Source organism: Hoplias malabaricus, chromosome X2 (assembly GCF_029633855.1).
Source record: "Hoplias malabaricus isolate fHopMal1 chromosome X2, fHopMal1.hap1, whole genome shotgun sequence".
In the NCBI taxonomy this organism is placed as follows: Eukaryota; Metazoa; Chordata; class Actinopteri; order Characiformes; family Erythrinidae; genus Hoplias; species Hoplias malabaricus.
Window position 1 is genome coordinate 12461818 of NC_089819.1, and position 22094 is coordinate 12483911.

General features: G+C 38.8%; 1 protein-coding gene across 1 annotated transcript in view; it reads left to right on the forward strand.

Moving 5' to 3' along the window:
- Positions 1-1973: 1973 nt before the first annotated feature.
- Positions 1974-22094, forward strand: part of LOC136677185 (scavenger receptor class F member 2-like) — a 37573-nt gene continuing 17452 nt past the window's right edge. The window contains exons 1-6 of the mRNA XM_066654633.1: positions 1974-2119; positions 15547-15605; positions 16242-16343; positions 18579-19098; positions 19829-20047; positions 20205-20333. Coding sequence (XP_066510730.1) covers positions 2004-2119; positions 15547-15605; positions 16242-16343; positions 18579-19098; positions 19829-20047; positions 20205-20333 — 1145 coding nt within the window. The 5' untranslated portion in view covers positions 1974-2003. The remainder of the gene's footprint in view (positions 2120-15546; positions 15606-16241; positions 16344-18578; positions 19099-19828; positions 20048-20204; positions 20334-22094) is intronic.

The following is a 22094-nucleotide window of genomic DNA, read 5'->3' on the forward strand; positions in this document are numbered from 1 at the left end:
GTTTACCACCAGTTTACCAGTTTACCAAGTATTTGGAACACCTTGTTCTTTTGAGGTCCAATGAGATTTAGGCCTTGTTAGCAATGTACAGAGATTTAAAATGTTTATGTTTGTTTATTTAATACAGATTAATATCATAATGCACAGTCATCACACATTCTTAAGGTTCCTGTGAGCAGCCTGCACTTCATTTGCTTATCTGTGTGTTGTGTAAGTCCTGAAAGTCAAACGGAGGAGGGCGCTGTTGAGTTGCAGTTGTTTTTCCTTCTTTGGGGTTGGGGGGGATCACTAATGGTTCATTTGATGTATGAAATTTTCATATCATCCCTGCATCATACAAATAACTTTTTCCATTCGGTATTATTTTGGTGGTGACCCGGGTACCCAGGAGGAAGGCAAGTCATGTCATAACTATAAATAAAAATAAATAAATATAATAAATAAATAATGTAAAAATAAAGAAAGTAACAACGAAGAGAAGCATACGTTTAATTAAAACTGAAATTGTTGCTTACTTATAAATAAAATAACAATGTGTGTGTGTGTGTGTGTGTGTGTGTGTGTGTCCCAGTAAACAAGGAACGTCCCTGGACGTTCAAAATAGGTCTAAAAGTAGTCTGTCCGTCAAGGACATATTTTAAACGTCAATGGACGTCCAAAATCCATCTTAATAAGTTAGTTAAGTGGTGACCAATCGATAACGTCAGTGGACGTCCAAAATGCGTTTTATACAAGTAAGTTATTTCGGGACCAATTAATAACGTCAATGGACGTCCAAAATACGTCTAATAGTCGTCTTTTCAATGTCTGTGTTTGGACGTCTTTTCAACCTTCATTCTCAACCTTAAGAGAACGTTGATTAGACGGCAGTCATTGCGTTATTTCAACGTTGGATCAACGGCTAAAGGTTTACTGGTGTGTGTGTGTGTGGGTGTTATCTGTAATACTAGCAAATAAATAGAAATTCTAGTAAAGTAAGCTAGGATTTGCTATATTTAAGTTCTTTTTTGAGGTTGTGTAAATTTTTTGCCAAGTGTTTTTCATACGTTTACATATTACTTTTTTGTATATAAATCATGCATGCATGCATAACAATTTAATATTTAAAGGTACATCTCTGGCTGCAGTACTAAAACTGAGACAAGTATCTGGACGTAGACAAGAAACTGGAACAGGAACTTGTCAGAGAACACAATTCCACTGCCCCACAGCATCGTGCTGGGGTCTGTACCCTTCTAGTCCACACACACTGAGCATGGGGGGTCACTAACGCAGCCCAGAAGTATCAACTGGCGCCCCGTCTTTCAAGGGACTGAAGAGGGCAGTTCTTCAGCTGCGTTAGAACTTTGGACACACCCACACACTTTTACGTGTGGCTTCAGCCAAAAGTGAGAAAAGTCTCAGACTCGAAGGAAAAGCTTAGCTGAAGTCTGTGGACAGCACAAGCCAGAAGCAGCGAACTTTATTTTCTGCGGGCCTGAAAATGAAAATACCCACGCGAATGGAGCCATTTTGAACTCGCGCGACTTGGACTGGCGGGAATATTTTACTCTTCAAGACTTCGTCCAGTGGGTTCAGGTTTTCTGGAGTTTACTGACCAAACTAGACGGAAAAACGATTTTTTTTTACTTTTGTGATTTTCCTCCGAGATGTTGAATTTACAAGACTGTGAGAACGTTCCTCCTTTTGACACGATTTAGATTTTTTAAGGACAAACTCTGGTTATCGCTTGGTTCTTCCAAGATACGTCTCTCTCTCTCTCTCTCTCTCTCTCTCTCTCTCTCTCTCTCTCTCTCTCTCTCTCTTTATCTCAGATGGTGTCGTAGCCCATTTTTCATACACAAACAAAAAGAAAAGTCGACCTTTTCTGGATAAAACATCTTCTGAAGTACGTCGTTAAAAGTTAAAAGCCAAAAGTAACTGGACACGACCCTCGCCCTGTAGACGGACTTCCACTTGTGGCCTCTGACTGAAAGGAATGCTCAGTGTAAGGGCCTGGAAGGATGCTGTCTCTGAAGGGCACTTTAGCAGCTGGGGCTTTGGTTTTGCTTCTCCTCTTTTGTCCTGCATTTTGCCAGGAACTCAACCCAAAGGGCAGGAATGTGTGCAGAGTGCCGGGGTAAGTGTTCATTTGTTCACCAGGCGTGTGTGGTGCTTTATGTCTAAAAGTTCCCAAACTGTCCTTTTGTATTTTAATTTCGTTCCCCAGTATTTTTTAATAGTAAATAAACCCAACAGTAACGTCTTACTATTTTAACCAGAGCAGTTCAGTATCTGATAAAACAGCCAGATGTTCACATCTGGAGCGGCACTGTCGCGAGTGAACGCTAGAAGGTGCCGCTAAGACCTGGGAGCAGGACTGAAGTCGTGGCACTAAACCTGCACATTCGAACTTGAGCTAAATGCAACTTTTATTTTCATTTAGTTGAAGTGTTTTATTCCGTTTTTAGTTTTTAAGGTGTAAGATAAGCCGTTTTTTTACTTGAAAGTTCTAAACTCTGAATTTTCACTGTGGTGGTGATAGGAACCAGACATCTTGTGAATTAAAAAAAATTAGATGAGGTTTGGACTACAAAAGTCACTCCAGTTCATCACACTGGTAATAGACGATGCTCCATCACTCCAGAGAACAGCGTTCATCTCCCCTAGGCCTGTGGGTCACTCCAGCACATCCCAAGGTTGTTAAGTGGAGCTCCATCACTCAGGAGACAATGGACGGGACAGTGCTTCTGCTGCATTAGGAAAAGTGTTTGGTCAAACCCACACAGAATTGTAATGAACACATTGTATGATATCTAAAATAAGGTTTATGATAGGTTTGACATGAGCCTTTGGACTATATTTTCAAATTTTATTGTATTTTAATATTGTTGACATTACACCAAATACCCAAGACACATGCATGTTCATGAGTGGATTAAAGGTTATATTTGTAATACACACATTCCGATCACCACATCTGTGGGTAAGTTTCTCTACACAGAAATATAAACATACCACTCGGAACAAGTTTGTTTACATCTCATTGAATTATATAGAAATGTAGATCAATGAAATTTCCCTTAAAGCTTTAATATCATTGATTTAATAACAAATGTTCTCTGTGTAGTTCACTAGGCTTTAGTTTACTGTGCAAAAATTGTAACTGAGAAAACGATCCGTGAACCTACTTGACTGGGCAGTAGTTTTTAATTAATTTTAGAAAAAAAAACATTAATCACAGAGTAAATTCACATAAATGTTTGCTTGTTCAGCTTTTCCATTTCCTGAGCTGTATTTAAAGATGTCCAGTGTTTAGAGTAGACTTACTTACCAATATATAGTATATTTAACACCCACTTACTGCAGGGATAAATAGTTTTTACCATTGACTGCGCAGTGTATTAAAAACTGACCCTGTTGTTCTAGATATATTTTAAAGACCACTGGACTTTGAAGCTCTAACTTAGCCCTTATAATTATGTTTTGTTGAGCAGGAAGTGGTTGTGTGGGTGTGTGTCTTGTGTTTGTGGAGGATTTGCAACTGTTCTGCTAAAAATCTCTGAAACAGGCTAGGGGTCAGCTAAAAAAAAGTCATTTTGGTGACCTAGCTATTGTAGTGCAGTTTGAATAATTGATGGCCAGTGATTGTATGATCACAACCACGTGGGATAATGGTTAAAAGCAAGCATTTGTTCTACTACCCATTCTGCCGCAGGACACTGAAATGTTTGGGTTTGTCCAATAGGAAAAGCCCCTTCGCTCTCCTCCTAGCGAAATCTAATGACTTGGGTTTAAGTTGTCAGGCTAACTGCTTATTTGTGGAATAAAACCGACAAACATATTTTTAAAATAATAAAAAAAATGTTTTCAGTGGGTGGAAGGATGTTTTGTTTTTAATCTCTAGTTTTCAGTGCTTTACCCTTCAGGACAGGAATGAGCTTTCTTTGTTTTTCCTTGAGAAAGTTGTTTTGCATTTTGTTTGTGGTCTTAACCCACTTTCAAATCTGCCTCCAACTTACATGATTTAAAGAAGTCATTTGGTAATTTGAGTTTTTTTTTTTTTAAATACACACCCCATTTCCAGAAAAGCTGGGACATTTTGTAAAATGCAGTGTAAACATGAATCTGTGATTTGTTCAATGTCAAGAGTGGACAAATATACAAAGAATATATTTCCAGTGTTTTCACTGACCAACTTGATTGTGCTTCGTAAACATAAACACATTTAGAATCTGGTGCCTTCTACACATTCCAAAGATGCTGGGAAAGGGCAAAATAAGAGTGAAAATATAATAGGAAATTCATGTAACACTGTTCTGAAGTGGGTGAAAGAAGCTCTCAATAAAGACTCAGTTTTGCAAGCATTTAGATTTAGCATGCCAGCATTTAGATACCTGGTACCTAATTCAGTTTTACACTACCACAGCTCCCCCCTGAACTGTAGCTAAAACACTGTCAATTACAGGAACAACATGCTTTGGAAACCACAACAATGCTAGTTACCTCTGTGTTTCCATTGTGTATTTTTGCATGTTGTTTTTATTTGTTGGGAGTAGTTCAGACAGACCATTGTTTTTTGTTAGTTAGTTTGTTTGTTTTTGTTACACAATCCAGCCACCAATCCAAACAACATTTGAACCTGTGTAATACACCTCAGCCTAACTATGTGAGCTGCTGTTTGCCGGATAAAAACACGTTATCACTTTTGTGCCATGGGGATATTACAAATAGATATTTTACAGTCTATATTTTCTAGTGTAGCGTGATGATTCTCTCTGGAGAGTATGGCTCACATGGAACCAGGAGTGAGCAGGCACTAAAAAAGGTACCCAGTTCTAGTTACTGAATTTGCCTAATGGACAAGCAAACATGCTTGAGTAGAGTCAAGAAGAGTAAGTACAATTCACTGTAAAAGTGATAAAAATTGTTAATTATTCCTCACTTTTTTAAGGTTTGAGGGAGAGTTTGCAACCATTGAAAACAGAACATATGTTAATTCAAGATTCCAGACGATTTATGTCTTTCACCATCTACAGTTAATAATATTACTAAAAGATTCAAGGGCTCGAGGGGAATATCTGTGTATAAAGGTGAATGTTGGAAACTGCTGCTGAATGTTCATGACCATCGAGCCCTCAGACAGTGTTTTTTGGCAAACTGTCATGCTACAGTAATGGACAATGCCACACACTTATAAATATATAGGTGCTATGAAAGGTTCTTTGAGCGATGTTAAAGACCATCCAGACTGTTCCCAAGGAAAAGTGTGAAAACCAGGTTCTGATGACATGGGAGACATCAGGAGGACAATGTCAAGCCTCATTCTGTGTAAGGTACAACAGCATGGCTTTGTAGCAGAATCTGTGTGCTTGACTGTCCTGCCTTCAGTCCAAATCTGTCTCCTATTGAAAATGTATGGCGCATCATGAAGTGGAGAATTACCCAACGGCCACAGACACCTAGCAGCTCAAGTCTTGTATACAGCAAGAACGGGTAAAATTTCAATTTGCAAAACCGCAACAATTAGTGTCTTCAAAAGTACAAATGAAAAAATGTAGATGAGAGCTACAATAAAAAAAGTGATGTGTGGAAAGTCTGCCTCTGTCCCAGCATTTTTATTTGTTGTGAAATAAATGGTTGACTGAATTTTAAAAACTACAGATTGCAACTTTTGTTGCATTTTTCAAAATGTCCCAACGTTTCTGGAAATGGGTTTATATAAGTAACCTAAAGCAAACTGGGTTGAAGTAACACAAGTTTCCTGTTCTCGTTTGACACATTTGGGTTAATTTATTTTAAGGCAGTGCTGAGCATTTTCTCCGGACATGTTTATTTTTAATACTTCCAGTGACAAACTGGAACAGTGAATTAGAAATGAAGAAACAGGAGCAACATACAGATACAGACATGGTATACACCCTCGTTCACGATGGTAAAATATCTAAACTGCATGCATATTTACTATAATAGAAGCTTATATATAATATGTGTTATTCAGGTTATTAGCAGTAATATTAGCTAAGGCCCCGGTGTTTGTCAGTCCCAAGAAGATTAGCGCACAAAAACAAATCCAGTGTATAGTTATTTGTAGTCAGATAATCAAAGTCTGGACCCAAATATTTGGCTGTTCATTTATTGGGTAGGTATTCGATTTTTAATTTTCAGATTTGGATGTGGGTTTTTTGGGAAAAAAAATAAATAAATAAACAAAAAAAAAATGCTCTCCTCACACAGCATTCCACCCGTATTCAGCCTCGTCAACATGAAAGTCCCAAATGGAGTGTAAAAGACCATAACAATCTATTTACAATGAAGTGTGATGAAGCTACAGTTCATTATATCAGCTTTATACCTCGATTTAGACCTGACCACCTTCACAAAGCTCTGGTTAATTTGTGTACTCTGTGACCTTAGCTGCACAGTGTATGTGTAACGTAGAGGGAGGTGCAGGATTTTCTGAACGACAACCCCCCCCCCTATGCTTGCATACAGAATATTCGAATATTTGCCGAATTATGCGACTGAAGCTCCGAAGCCCAGAAAATGGTATTTGGGACAGCCGTAAAATAATCACTCATAGAATCCAAAATAGTTGGAATTCTGTGTAACAAAAGACCACAGTAACATGTGAGGTGGAAATTTTTGGATGTAATCAAAAGTGTAATTTAATGGATTAATGCAAAGCGGGACTTAGCAACACGAAAGAAATAGAGGAAAATAATAAAATACAGAATAAATCAGATATAATACAGTTCAAGTTTAACTTCTAGTAATTATTATTTGGGGGTATATGCCCATGCTATATTTATTAAGGGAGTGTAATCCCCTTCAAATATATATGTATTTTTATGTGTGTAACTCCATAGCATTACATTGTTCTTTCCCAAATAATTTAAAATCATATTCAAGTAAAATACAGAGTGAGTCAAAAGTCTCAGGGCACCCTTTTATTTCAGAAACAAAAGGGAAAATGACATATCTGAATACCCCAGCAAGTAATGGGTGAGGGGACTGATCTCTTAGACTATATCCGGAACACGGCTGCCATCTTGAAATTCGCCATAGTGGATCAAGAGATGGAAAAGTGGAAAAGTGGTCATGTAGCATATCATGTAGCATACCAAAATTTCCTCAGAAAATGACTGCTTCAATCAGATTTCGGTCTGTGTCCGTTTCTCAGTAAGGGTTTCTTGACAACTCCCCATCCTTTCAGATGTCTTTCAGCTTGTCCTTCAGATTGAACAGAAACACATGGCTTTTTAAAGCTGTAAATAAGTGCTGAGCTGCAGTCTCTCTAGGATAAGACCTCTGCCAGGTCTTGCATTTCTTAACTACAGTTTCACAAATGTCTGTATTTTACTGAATTTCCTCTGAACTTCATATTATACATCCCACAACTCAGGCCAGATTTTTAGGGGAATTTTGACCTAAGCATTTGTTTCTGAAAAAGCCAAGCCTGTTGTTTTGAAGCTTATTTACTTTGGGTAGATAATATATTCGTCATTGTAGATAGATATCAGTGTACTTGAATGGGAACACAGTTCCCCAAAAATATTCTGGTGTGGGAACAAAAAATCAATAAATAAATAAATAAAGTGCGCTGGCAGGAAGTTGGCTCTGGTTTTGTGGATTACTCAGACTTTCCACTTAGTTCTCGATTGTTGCTGAATCAAGTTGAACCCTGTTAGATGATTGATGTTCAATTTCCATTCACTTCAGCTTTTATCCCTCTAAAAGCATCAAACAAATGCGGTTTTGAATATACTCTCCTTCTCTGTCTGTCTGTCTGTCTCTCTCTCTCTCTCTCTCTCTCTCTCTCTCTCTCTCTCTCTCTCTCTCTCTCTCTCTCTCTTTCTTTCTCGATGGGGCATGTGTAGTTTGACATACAGCAGGGATGTCAAGGTTGTGGTGGGACATACACACACATACACAACCCCCCTCATCCACACACAGATCCTAAACAAACTTTGACTAAAGGCAGAGCAGAACCCGATGCTCTGCAGGAAGCAAATGTGTGGACAGGGCCTCACAGGGGTCACATGTGGTGGAGGATGAGGTGCAGCATCTGTGTCCCATCCAACCAGATTAAGGGGGAGACATAGGCCAGCGAGATCCAAGCCTGGATTCCCTGCGTTCTGCAGTAGTAACAGAGAGCTAGTACTTAACCTCCTGTGGTGTAAACCAGCAGCGCACACAAAATGAAAGAGAAGGACTTATTAAGAGCCTTTGGGTGGAACCGATTGACACTGACGGACACCCAAAATCTGTGGGATGAACAGTGTCCCAAAACTTTTGCTTTTCTTTTTAGTTATTTTTGGCTAAGACTGAAAAAAGCTGCAGTCACTGAAAATAATAATAACATTGACCATTCCATGGTTGGCCCACAAATAGTGACTGTCGCTAGGTTGGACAAGCTTTTAAACGCAATTCAGCCCAAGATTTGAGGTTAAATTTTAGAGTCACTGTGTAATGATGAGTTCCCAATTTAAGATTCTTAGCCACCATGCCAAACAGGGACATTACAATAAGCTGAAAATGGCATGTCTCACTTTACTTTTCTTTAGAAAGGGCTTTATTTTCCTCAGGTGTTATTGAAGATTAATAAGTGTCCATCTAAATAACATCAACAGTGTTATTGTGCTCATACAAGACCAGGCTTCTGTCTCTTTGAACAGGCTGAGACCTTTAAACTAATCTGAAACTACTGGTAAAATCTCATACATTTCAAAAACACATACATATATTGTAGCATAGTGCACAGCTCAACATCCATGAGATGTAAACACTTCAGACCTCTACCTTTGTGGTACCTTTTATTTTCATCATCATTATTATTATTATTATTATTATCCTTTTTTAACTACTAATAGAATTGTTCACTTTACTAATTGCAACTTAATAAAAATAATAAAAAAATACATGGCCTGGCAAATGTTTGGCCTGTCCTCTGAAAAGCAGCATTTGAAGCAGCTAAATTAATACGTTTATCATCATAGTTCAATGCCATTATTGTCAACCTTTGGCTAGAGGTCAGTAAAGCATGTCAAAAACTTCAGACAGGGGAGGTGAGGTCTGAGAAGTTTGGGTGTAGTTCTGTGTGGTTACAATGTCAACTGATTGTAGTGGGTATGTGGGAAATATCGATGTGGGTGCACTTTGCTGTGTTCGTCCTGAGACATAGTAGAGGTGTCCTTGTCACGGGGCTGAAGATGCTCTAAAAGGAAGACCAGAAAAACGGCCAATTACTGAGGGGATCTGTCACAGATGAGTATGAAACAGTGGTGTGAGATGTTCCATCTGGTTTCTGTGGTGAAGAGTCTATGTGGTGAGTGTGCTGAGACTTTGAGTCATAGGAGGTCAACGTGAGGTTCATAATGACTGAAAGGTGATTGTAATTTGAATGAGTAGAATAGACTTTCCAAATTGTTGTCTTGGTTCATTAGATAATGAAGAATGGTAAGGTCAGAAATTAAATGGAGAAATGGAATGAATGTGGTGTGTAGTCTGAACATCTGAGGAAGCTGAAGGATGTGAGGAGAACCATGGCTTGCAGGGTGATGGGATTTGCAGGTGAGCAGTATCCATTGTAAAGAAACATCTGAATTTATAGGTAAATGTTGTAATGGAAGACAGGGTTCACTTTTGTAATCATTTAAAGGGGATGTTCCCAATATTAATTCAATATGTTTATTTTAATTCAGAGACGGTTTTCTCACCCTTTGGTTCACCACTAGCTCTTTGGTTTTGTTAGTGCACTGGAAAAAATGTCTGGTGTTTGTATGGAGCCCTGGCTCTGTAATAGTCCTTTTTTGTGGTTGATATATTGTCCCATAAATAATGACAATAAATTATATCACTGTCATTTTAAGAAAATATATTTGCCAACTTCTAAAAACACATTAAGAATATTCAGAAATTGGATTTGCTATATAAAAGAACAATATTAGTTTCAATATCCTAAATAAGTAAAACCACTCTTTTCAAACAAATCGATATAACAGCCCCAGAATAGAGAGACCAGAGAAAACCAGGGAAGAAAACAATGTGACCGGCTAAAACATTGGTGATTTTCTTCTTATGTAAACAAACATGCATATAAACACAATGGACAATATTGAAATCACCTAAAATTATTAAGAAAATTCTCATATATTGTACAGTATGTTGATAATATTATTATTGTGAGAGGCCTCCTTGGTATATAGGGCCCAAACTAAATACCTTGGTCCAAATTGGCAGTTCCCTCTTTGTTGCCCACTGGGTATCTGAAGCGTGAAAAGAGATGAGGATGTTGCACTATTCCTGCTCCATGGGTGGGTAAAACTAACTTATTTTTGCTGTTACACTAGCATTAGTTAAGGAGGAACTGATTCCAAATTCAGGAGATCACTGGAGTGTGCGATATGATGATATCACATCGTGAAGTATAAGAATTTGTCCATGATACACCATCACAAGGAGATGGTTGGATCGTGCCAATGCACATTCAGTCCACTGCAGTTCTTATAAGATGTTTACGTACTGTGTACATATTACACATCAGTCGAATGGGCAGACTATCAAATACCGATAATGTAAGTCAATACTCTAAAATGTATGACTAATGAATTAAAACAAAAAGAATTCCTTATTCCATACATGAGATCTCACAAAAATTTAAACAAAACTGTGGCGCCATGAAGCCTGAAGAGCCCACTAGCGATTCACACATACACACAAAGCACACCAGCACTTACATAGCTTGTCCCCTTCAAACAAGGCCTAATTAGAGTCTTTCCATCAGTCCACTCGTTAGTAATCCTCATGTATGTGTAAAGAGTACTTGTAAAAGAAAAAAAAAGCAACAGTTCAAATTAAGTACAACAAATTAAAAAATAATTAAAATACGTTCCCCGTGGAGCTCTGCTCACGTCAGTTTGTAGACCAATCAGGGCTGATGCTCAACCAATGAGGCAGGGAAGCAACTGTTTTCGGCGCCTAACCGACGCGTACCGCAAAAGACGATGCAGACAGTTTTATATGGCAACCACAGTAAACAACAATCAAAACAATAAATACGTTTTCATCCCTTTCCCTGTCTGTCCTTTCCCTACTGAGACCATTTAAACACAGGAGGGGAGTGAGTAAGGCGGCCTCACTCTACAGCCAATCAGGGAAAGCTCCCTCCTTCCAGCATGTCTGGCCTTAAAGGGTACTGGGTTAGAAACATGACTAAATATCAGAATAAATCTAAGTGAGTCAGAAAGTTTCCTGTTTGCTGAAGGTAAAAAGCCATTTGGAGATGTGCATGACTTTGTCATGGACTTCTGTCATGTCATATATAATTTATAACTTTCCTTATGGAGAGGTCGGGGTCTTTGAAGATTCCAAAGGATGATTTCAAAGAAGGTCCCGAATTAAATGGAGTGCCTAAAATGTTTTGTTGTTTTGATCACATTTTGACAACTAAAGATTTATTTCAGAAAATGGAAAAAAAAACACCTGTTAAGAGTGTTAAGAAGTTAAAAACCAGCATGGAAAAAGTAATAGAGATAAAATCAAGATTGTGACCCTGCAAAAAAACAAAAAACAATTATTTTTGCCTTATCGCCCAAGGAGAGTGTTGATAGCAGTTTAGGACTGACCAATAGAAGATAGGGATTGAGAAGGGATTGCATTTAAAATCACTTGTTCATTGTAGTAGGAGCTGACAGCCATGGGTTTAGTAGATGGTTTGAGAAAATGGTGTTTAATGCAGTTCTTCTTGAGGAGCCAAGGCTCTGAATTTCTGAAGTTTGAGATAAGATTTTCCTTTCATGCCCCAAAAGAAGTACAGTGGCAATGACGTTATAGAGCAGCAAAAAAGTGGCCAAACCCAGGCGAATGATGAAGTTCAAGGTGAAGTTGCCAAGCCATGGGGAAGCAAACTATGGCAGAAGCCACCAAACCTGACAGGAAGAACCACGTCAAGCAGTAGGTGGGCACTGCAGGGGGCAGGTGCGGATGGGCCATGGGTCGAGGAAGGAAGAGTGAATATTGAGCAGGAAGAGGCCAGTAACTTAAAGGACGTACTAAAGGACATACACAATGCATAAGTTCCAGGTCTGGGCCCTGTGTTAAATTCCGCTGTGAAAGCAGAGCGATGATACCAACGGAGAACAGGGGTTGATACTTTGAGATCAAAACAGAAAATGGCAATGTGATGGTTCTTCGGTTCCTGGGGCTGGACCATGGTCCAGTATGATAAGCTTGGGAGCTAAGAGTTTCAACCACACTCATGCAAACATGTAGGAGCAGTGGTGACCATGGGAGCAACTGTAGTCACAGGCACAGAGTCTGGGTGTATGGTGCTGGAGAGATGAGACCCAGTTCTGATGGCGCTGTAGACTAAGCAGGAAAAGTGAAAATAGATCTGGGCCAAGGGGGAGCAGGGCTTCCACCTGTGAGTAAGTCATTGTCCATAGCGATGATATCAAGTCCAGGGCAGGATAAGCAAAACAGGAAACATGAAGGCTGCAACTTGATCTGTTTGAGGCTTTTGAGAATGTGATATTAAACAGAAATGTAATTAACTAATATAATCCATATAATGTGTAGGACAAGGGGCTTTGAGAGTGGACCTTTGCCTAAACATTAAGGCATCGTAGATGATTCTGGAGAACTACTGTCTCACAACAAAACAAACTCCCCCACTGTTTGTGTTCATTCAGAAGCTCTGTATCTTTTAATGTGGAAGAAAAGGTACAGTAGAGGTACATTATTGGTCACTAAAGGTACAAACATTGTAAATGTACCTTTAAAGGTACAACAGTGTTTAAAAGTTCAGATGTGTTCCCTAAAGGTACATTACATTCTCTTCTCGAAGGAGAGGTGAATTTTTGTTTTTCATTATAGAACTTTGTCAAATAAAAAACCATAATATAAGTCTTGGAGATGAAATGGGGTCTATCAACATAACTTTATAATCTACAACTGTAGCACCGTAAGGTACAATTATGAGGGTACCACCTCAGAGACAAATGTTCTGACAGTGTACGTGACTAAAGTGTAACTTATCTGCACATTTTAGTCACTGCTTCAGTTACCACAGAAAGCTGTTTAGTTTTGTAGCACATTCTGTATGTGTTTACTTTCATGCAGTTGGTGGTCTCTATCATTCAGAGTCCTCTCTTTAAGTATTTACCTATGGGGTAGGAATAATATCCTCAGCACTTTCCTGCTTTTCAGTGTTCTAACGTCTCTCTAAAATACAGACACATCCAGCCTGAGCTATTTCAGAGAGAGACCCTTAAATTTGTCCCTATTTACCAAGCTAGGACTGCTCATAAACACCAGAACCTCTGTAAATTTTTTGGAATAAAATAGCAAACATGCATAAATCTATTTGATAAACATTCACTTTAGTAAATAGTATTTGCAATTGTCTGGCTATAAGGTGTTAACATTGTCATAACACACTACTTACTGTGTGTATGTCCATGTTTTAATGTCATAATTTTGCTGTATCAACTACTCTTAGATTTGGAACTCCAACAAGTACGATACAGTACAAGAATAATGACATAAAGAGAGATTTGACAGAGAGAGAAGGAAGGATTCCATGTAGAGTTCCAGAGTTTTCTTCAAGAAACTTTGCTTTCACTGTCCTCACCCTCTGTGTTCTGTCTCCTACCGAACTCTTTACTTATTTCCCTTTGAGCCAGTCTTTTCGGAATCAAGGTTTTGGGACAGAGTGTGGTGGGACTAATCTCATCAGTATGTGGCCTTCTTCTGAACCACTCTGTCACTGTGACTCCATGTCACATGATCTCCGGAGGCCTTGGCTTCAAACGCAGTGTTTAGTTTGCATGTCAGCTGCTTAACAGACAGTGAGCGCTTAGTGGAACAGCCGTTTAGTGTGTGTGTGTGTGTGTGTGTGTATGTGTATGTGTGTATATACACTTCTCTATTAGCATCTGTGTTTGTGTGTGATTGTATGTGGGTGATATTCAAAGCATCTGCCGCCGTGTTTGAGGAAAGCTGCAGATGGTGCCCAGACATCTCAAATATTCCGTGCGAACAACATGAATGATCAGACCTACAGCAAGATCACTCAGGGACAAAAGGAATTTAGGTCAGAGGCACCGCAACATCTGCTGATGCTAGCTAGCATTTAATTGTGTTTGCTAGTCAATGGCGCTAAAGGCAAATGTCTCAGTACCAATTAATAAAGTCTGCCATATTGAATTTCATGGATTGGTGCATTTTATGTTGAGGGAAATATTGTGGAATTCAGAGTTTTCTTCTCGTCTTTAAACAGCATTAAAGCTCAATTTTTAATTGTGTTAAGATTGTAGGAACTCAAAGTATTTCTTAAAAATAAGATTTCAATGTTTACAAAATGGCTGATTGAGTTTACAGTTCACTATGTGAATTGGGGATCAATACCAAGCATTGTTAATGATAAAATGTCATATGATGAAACAACATTAATTCTGAAATCAACTTTCTTACGAAAAGAAGGATATTTATAAGCGTTTAGGGTGAATCCCATTTCTTACTTTTATACCTACCCCTTGTTTTCGAGTGTTATCATGAGTTACAATATGTAGTGATTAAGCTTTTGTCAGTCCTATGTTACCACCCACACCTAATTCTCTGTGATGAAGCTGAATTCAGCTGATTATTTAGTGGCTTTCTGTTCAGAACTTCATATGTCAGAATGTTACTGCTTTTACTACATTTAAGGTGGAACTGGAAATTTACTAGCTAACTACCAAGCCATTGTGATTCTACTAGTGATGTTTATCACAGTTTTTAAAGGAAAAATACTGACATTTGCCAGTGATTTACAAGGCATTTGTAGCTCTTGGTTTGAATTGTGCTCCTGAAAAATCTCTAGTTTAAGGGTTATGTAGCCCTACCCCTTGACCCTACAACTCTTTCACAACAAGAATTGAGACACCCTACGCCTAGGCAAAACAGAGGACTAGGGCTAAGTGGTAAAATTGGGATTTATCTCCTTTAGCTGCAGCAATTTTTTTTTTTTCTGGGAAGGCTCCGGGATAGATATTAGACTTAGATAGATATTATTACTCTGAGGATGTACTGCATTTAATCTCAAGGACATTAGCACGGTCAGGTACTGATATTGGACAATTAGTTCTGAAACACAAAAGCTACTCCAGCTCTTTCTGGAAGACATAAAACGATATTAAATCAGTCCAGAGGATGAGCTTACATTTTTCCACAGCCCAGTGATGGTGGAGTTTTATATCCCTCTAGCTATTTCTAGGCATCAAGCATGATAAACTTGGGCTCATATGTGGGTGCTCCAGAGCACGTTCTATTGGCAGTGCTTTTCTATAGATTATTATAGTATTAGATTTACAAGGTGTGCAGCTTAAATTCTTTTTTGCACAATTGGTGCTGACTTTACTAATTACAAGGGGTGTTCTCAATGTTTTTTCTGAAATTGTATTCTCTCAAAATAGAGAATATGGGATTAAATGTATGATTGTGTATGATTAAATGTATGAGTATGATTTTTTATGTATTTCTTTCCCCTTACATTAGTAGAAATATTAACACATGCTCTTTTTGTAGGACACCAGGGTTTGTGTGCTGCAGTGGTTGGGGACAACTAGGAGATGAGTGTTTAACACGTAAGAAACACTTTTCCTACTTACTTTCCTTTACACTTATGAACAAGAAGGTTTAGAAATGCTTCTTAAAATGGATATAAAGGTTTAAGACAGCCTTTAATGTTGATGGGAGACAAATGGTGTTCTTTCATTACATCAACAAAGAAATCTGTCTTTTCTGATAAACGTTTGTGTCTACAAATGTGGACAAAATTAAAGTTTCAAGATGGCTGCTTTTTAAATACTTTTTATAGGTAACAATGTTCTGATCAGACTAACAGAACTGTGTTTTCAAAACAGCTGCTGAAAATGTCATGGTCAATGTTCCAGGATAACTTGGAAACATCCTGTTCCAATGATTTTTTCCTCCTGTTAAGTTGCTATTTTGGAGATACAATGTCTTTTGTCAGTTGGATAAAGGTCTGTTTTAGTAAGTGTGAACTGTCAGAAATGCCACTTTAGTCTATTTTAAGGACAGGTGTTACAACAACTGACACTTTATATCAGTCACCGTGCAAAGCTTATATATGTGTCTCATTGTTAAATGAATGGTGCCCTTCAGTAAAAACTTACCGCTATGTTTATTTTTCAGAACAGAGTTTGTTAAGGATTTGTTGAGTCTTTCTCCCATAACCTTTGTATTTATTTATTTGCCAGCGCTTTGTGAAGGCAATTTCACCTGCAAGGAGAACGAGGTGTGTGTCCGACCTAATGAATGCCGCTGCCGTCATGGATATTTTGGAGCCAGCTGTGACACCAGTAAGCGGCACTTTTGTGTGGGCACTTCCTTCCTTACTGACATTTTTGGCATTCCTTATAAATTAGTATGGATATGTCAGCTGCGTAATTCATGATTGCATCTAAATCCGCCTGAATACATTTCTTTGTATATTTACATACAAAAAGGCTACAGAAACTTTTAAGGATAGCTATTTTGGATGGGTTACAGTCCGTAAGGTCACTGAAGAAATATTTGATGCTACATTTTTAGTTATAATTATTTAATCAAAATAAAAATCTGAGGTTTCAGTTTATTAGATCCACACTAGCCACAGAATTACAGACCTCTTTCTTCCCCTTCTGTCAATGAGGCCACTGGTGATTACCCATGGAAACAGTAAAGGCACATTATATATCATATATCAGTAATTGTAAACTTAAAATCTACACCAATATACTTCTGAATACATAATTTTTTTTCTGTTGGACATAAGTGGATCAGTGCATTACATCGGTGGTTCTCAAACTGTGGTACACGTACAGCAAGAGGTGCAATGTCAGAACAAGGAATTTATTAATAACTGAAAATCTGAAGTTTTCATGTGTAAATTACATAATATTTCACAGTTTTCATAATTACGCTTTAATGAAATTGATTTGTGTTCAAAAAAATACAACATGGGCTACGCATACACCGTAGTTCGTTATGTCTGGAAGGGAATGTGGAGAGGGACAGCTTTTTTCCAGGAACGGAATGCTATGCCCTAGTATTCCGAGTTATGTAAAGTGTTATGGCAGTTGTTTAAGTGCCACCAGGAATTAAGACCGTGATTCAAAATGACTCCAGGCCCAAGGAGAAATCAGAGGAATAAAGACACAGAGTCAAGCATTCTCTCCAATCTCTAGTTTACTCTAGTTACTCTTACATCATCTCTTAGATTACAGTATTGTTCTGTCAGCGCATTCCATAAATTAGACCATACCTCTGTTCTGTTACCATCTACAGTCTCACTTCTCCCTAGTTCCCCATCTCGTCTTGAAGATCAGGTCAGATCAGGTCACCCTCTTCAGAACAGGATGCACAGTGACATTGCGGTTATGTTTGCATAAATCTAACTAAAAATAATACTTCCCTAAATCTAAATTTAAGAATCAAATAAAGAAAGTGCACTTTCAGCTGCTTACTTTCTGGGGGTAAGTAAAGGCAATTTGGATTTTATCACAAAAAGAGCAAGCAGAAAATGAGAAAAAACCTGCTGAGGCTAAGTCCAAGAAATACTTCAGAAGGGCAAAATCCAAAGGCAAACATACAGACAAATAAAGCAAGAACTCTGTAGACCTGAAGACACAATAGAAGAAAACGCTCAACTAAAGGAAAAACAAAGTGGACAATCTTCGCATCACAGTCCTTAAACACTGTTTAACACTACAAGCGCTATGCCTCCTTGACCTACTGAGAGAGCACGAGAGCCGCTGTGAGCATCTGCTCCAAGCGCCATGCTGTTTTCACTTAGCCAATTATTCTCCAGTCTAACAATAGCTTATTAAAGCACTTAACTGATGTTAAATTCACTTCTTTTAATTTTGTTTCTTGCAAAACGCTTATTTCCAATAATTTTTAGTACAGTATATTTCTTCATTAAAACAAAAAACATGACATTATCAAAAATAAAACTCATGCACCTATGAATATATTAATAATATCAATATTAATATTTTTAAACTAAATTTAGGGTTTTAGTGAAATGAACTGGGGGTGGCACGGTGGCGCAGCAGGTTAGTGTCGCAGTCACACAGCTCCAGGGACCTGGAGGTTGTGGGTTCAATTCCTGCTCCAGGTGCTCCGGTTTCCTCCCACAGTCCAAAAACACACGTTGGTAGGTGGATTGGCGACTCAAAAGTGTCCGTAGGTGTGAGTGAATGTGTGTGTGTCTGTGTTGCCCTGTGAAGGACTGGTGCCCCCTCCAGGGTGTATTCCCGCCTTGCGCCCAATGATTCCAGGTAGGCTCTGGACCCACCACGCTTACAGATAATGAATGAATGAAATGAACTGACAGCAGTGCCCTCTAATGAATGTCAGTCAGTGAGAGATGCTGTGAATTATGTGTATTAATATATTGAAATTTGTTAAAATCATATCATTGTTATTGGAACATTTTAGATAGTGATATATACTAATACTGAATTATTCTAAACTTGTAATATTATTTTTCATCACAAGAGATAGAAGCAGTAAAACATGTATATCCTACATTTCCCTGTCTTCCCCTCCAGAGTGCCCTCCTCAGTTCTGGGGTCCCGACTGCAAGGGCAAGTGCACGTGCCACCCCAATGGAAAGTGCGACGATGTAACGGGAAAGTGCACATGCCACCCGAACCGCTGGGGCGAGAACTGCGAGAAGGCCTGCCCATGCCAGAAGGGCAAGTGTGACCAGGAGACGGGCAAGTGCACATGCCACACAGGCTTCTGGGGGCCGCACTGCAGCAACAACTGCTACTGCAGCATCAACTCTGTGTGCGACCAGAGCACTGGCCGCTGCACATGCAGCCCTGGCTGGTATGGACGCAACTGCGGTGCTCAATGCAGCTGCAACAATTCACCCTGTGAGCAGTTTACAGGCCGCTGCCAGTGCCGGGAAAGGCTTTGGGGAACCAACTGCGAGCGCTATTGCCAGTGTGTCCATGGAAAATGCAACCAAGTTGATGGATCATGCACCTGCAAGCCCGGCTACAGAGGAAAGTTCTGTAGGGAACCCTGTCCAGCTGGCTTCTATGGGCAGAACTGCAGGAACAAGTAAGGCAGAGCAATGTCATAACTTCAAGTGCACTTGCATATACAAGTAATTGTCTAATGAAATTAATTTTAATGGTAAATACCAAATATGAATGGCAAATTAAAGCATACAAATAATGTTTTTGGGGGTGGAAATAACAATAAGTCTTTAATATGAAACAGTGACCTTTTAATAGCTAAAGGTGCCCGCTTGTGGATATGTGTAGTTTGCTAAATGTGAGTGAGTTACAAGGCAGTTTACATTTACATTACAGTTAGCTTTCTCGAATTTGACACGAGTTCCACCTTAAGTTATCAGAGAAAGCAAATGTGAGTCAATTTTACCCACCATATGGAGCAGGAATATACAATATCCTCATCTCGGTTAGTGCTTTTGAACATTTGGAGTTCACTCCATTGTCAAAAAAACCTCAGATGCCTTTTCTGTGCCATGAGCAGAGAGAGGAAGCCTAGCTGGACTGAGAATTAGTTTTTTTTTTACCAATTTACAGACACTGGGGCTTCGTAAACACATTAGACCGGTTTCGATCAAGCAAACATAGCGAATGATGAGGAAACATCCTCAGAATTTTATAAAAAGTGATTTTAAAATTGTGAATGTCACCTTTTAATGATAAAACTAGACTCAGTGTTTGAAGACATTGGGACTGTTTTTCATTCCCTAACACAGCTGATGAAAGATCTTCAAGATCTTCCAGGTACATTCACCCCTGTTTTCTTCTGACACTAGGTGTGGTCACTGTAAGGGTCAGCAGCCTTGTAAGGTCACAGAAGGACGCTGCGTTACATGTGAGAAAGGCTGGAATGGCACCAAATGTGACCAGATGTGTGCTCCAGGCTTTTTCGGGGAGAACTGCAAAGATGAGTGTCCACCATGCAAAGATGGTCATTACTGTGACCGCGTTGATGGGAAATGTTCTCACTGCAATCCTGGCTGGACCGGAGATAGGTAGGAGTCTAACAAGGCTTTTATTGTTTGTTTATTGTTTATTGTTTTACTGTTTAATGACTTCTGTTGTGATACAAATAAAAATGCAACCTAATCCATGACCTAATCCATCTCTGTCTCTCTCTCTCTCTCTCTCTTTCTCTCTCTCTCTCTGTAGCTGTAAAGATCGCTGTACCAATGGCACGTATGGAGATAACTGTGCAAATGACTGTAGTCACTGCTTTAATGGAGACTGCCACTTTGCTACAGGAGAGTGCTTATGTGTCCCAGGCTTTCATGGGACCTTGTAAGTCTGCTACTGTCTTTCTGAGTTCAAGGCTTGCACATGCTTGACTGGAGCTTGCAGTTGTGACACAGATATGATCAGAAATGGTGGAAATTAAATCTTTAAAAAGACATGCCTTTTATTATCTGCACTTCTAGAATCCCTTAATGGTTTGACCCTTCTGAAATCCCTTACTGTCGTTGTAGTTCTGGAATCTCTATAAGGGTTTCACCATTTTGGAATTTCTGAAGGTCTTTGAAATATCAGGGGCCGGTTGCACAAAACACCTAAGGTATGACACTTAAGGCCTAATTTCTCCAAATCAGTGAGTTATTCGTGCGATGATTGCATAGAATGAAAGCTCCAGTAATTGTGTTATTTTACTGGTGATTTGGTTTTTTTGGGTGTAAGAGAATACAGGCACATGCAACATATTGTTTTGTCTTATTTTTTTCCCGCTGTTTATAGGGTAAATAATCAGAAGAATGTTTTATTACGACTGTCTGCGTTCATAACATCTCTGATTTGGCTTAAAGTTTAATAAAGTAGCTCTCCTTTTCTGAATATGTAATTTATTTTCGAAAGCCAAGCCTAAATCCCAAATGTCTCCTTAAACCCTCTGTAGGGCACAGTGTAGGTCATAATATAATGCACTCACATAGTGTTGAAAATCATTTTCAGTCAGCTGTAAATGTTTTCCTGTTAAATAAGTGTCTAATTACTGTTTTGGTGCAGTATTTTTTAGGTTTACTCTGATGTGCACTATGTAGGGAGTGTGGTGCTGTTTAGGACCACTCCTTGCTGCTTTTACGGTCTTTATTAACTGTTTACAAACGTGACACGGGTAAATGCTTTGACCTTTTTAGAATCCAAGAAGGTCTTTGCGGTTCTGTAATCAATAAAACTTGACATTTCCAGAATCCCTGAAATTATTTGGGAATCTGTTAATGAACCTTTCAGAGTTGCCATGGGTGTGTCAAAGCAGTTAAACCTCTAAAGTGTGCAGGGCAGGGTATGTCCAGGACCAGGGTTGAGAAAAACTGCACTAGTCCAATCCCAAAATTGAAATTTACACTTACCCAGAATCGTTGGCTTTATTTTGACACTATATTGTCCCTGAAGTCTTTTGCCTTTCTAGGATCTTTGAAGTTATTTGCCTTTCTAGAATTCCCAAAGTTCAGAAAGCTTTTAGTATTTTGGAATGTGTGTTGACTTCCAGAGGCGTGGAGCCCTGCATTCCAGGAAGAGCTGCAGATGCTTGTGGTTTTAATGCAACTCAGCACATAATAAACCGATTAAGGCCTTGATCTGGATGGTTTTGGATAAATTAAACCTGAACATAGTTAAACATTTTTTTGTCTATAAATTCATAACTGAAACCAGCACCAAAGCTTTGCAGATGGAAAACAGGTCAAAGATAAATACCAGATGAAATGGAGTCGATCCAGTACCAGTCAGCTGTGAGATAAATGAAATGTGAAAATGCAAAAGAGGTTCAAACAAAGTCCTGACAAAGACTTCTATCAACAGTTTGGTTTTTTATGCTCTTTGTTGGAATGATTTTAGAATTCATTTTAAAACATGCCAGTTTTTACATCTATGTGTATCTGCAGAAATGCTCATTTGGCACAAATCACGCACTAGAGCCACACAGGTTTTCATAATGGAAAGCGTATTCTAAACGTTAGGGAACGGTAACAGAGGCTCTCTCTTGCCAAGGAACATTTTTCCCGAGAGGCCACAGCCCAAGCAAAGGATTTTGAGTAGAACGGCTCTTAAATT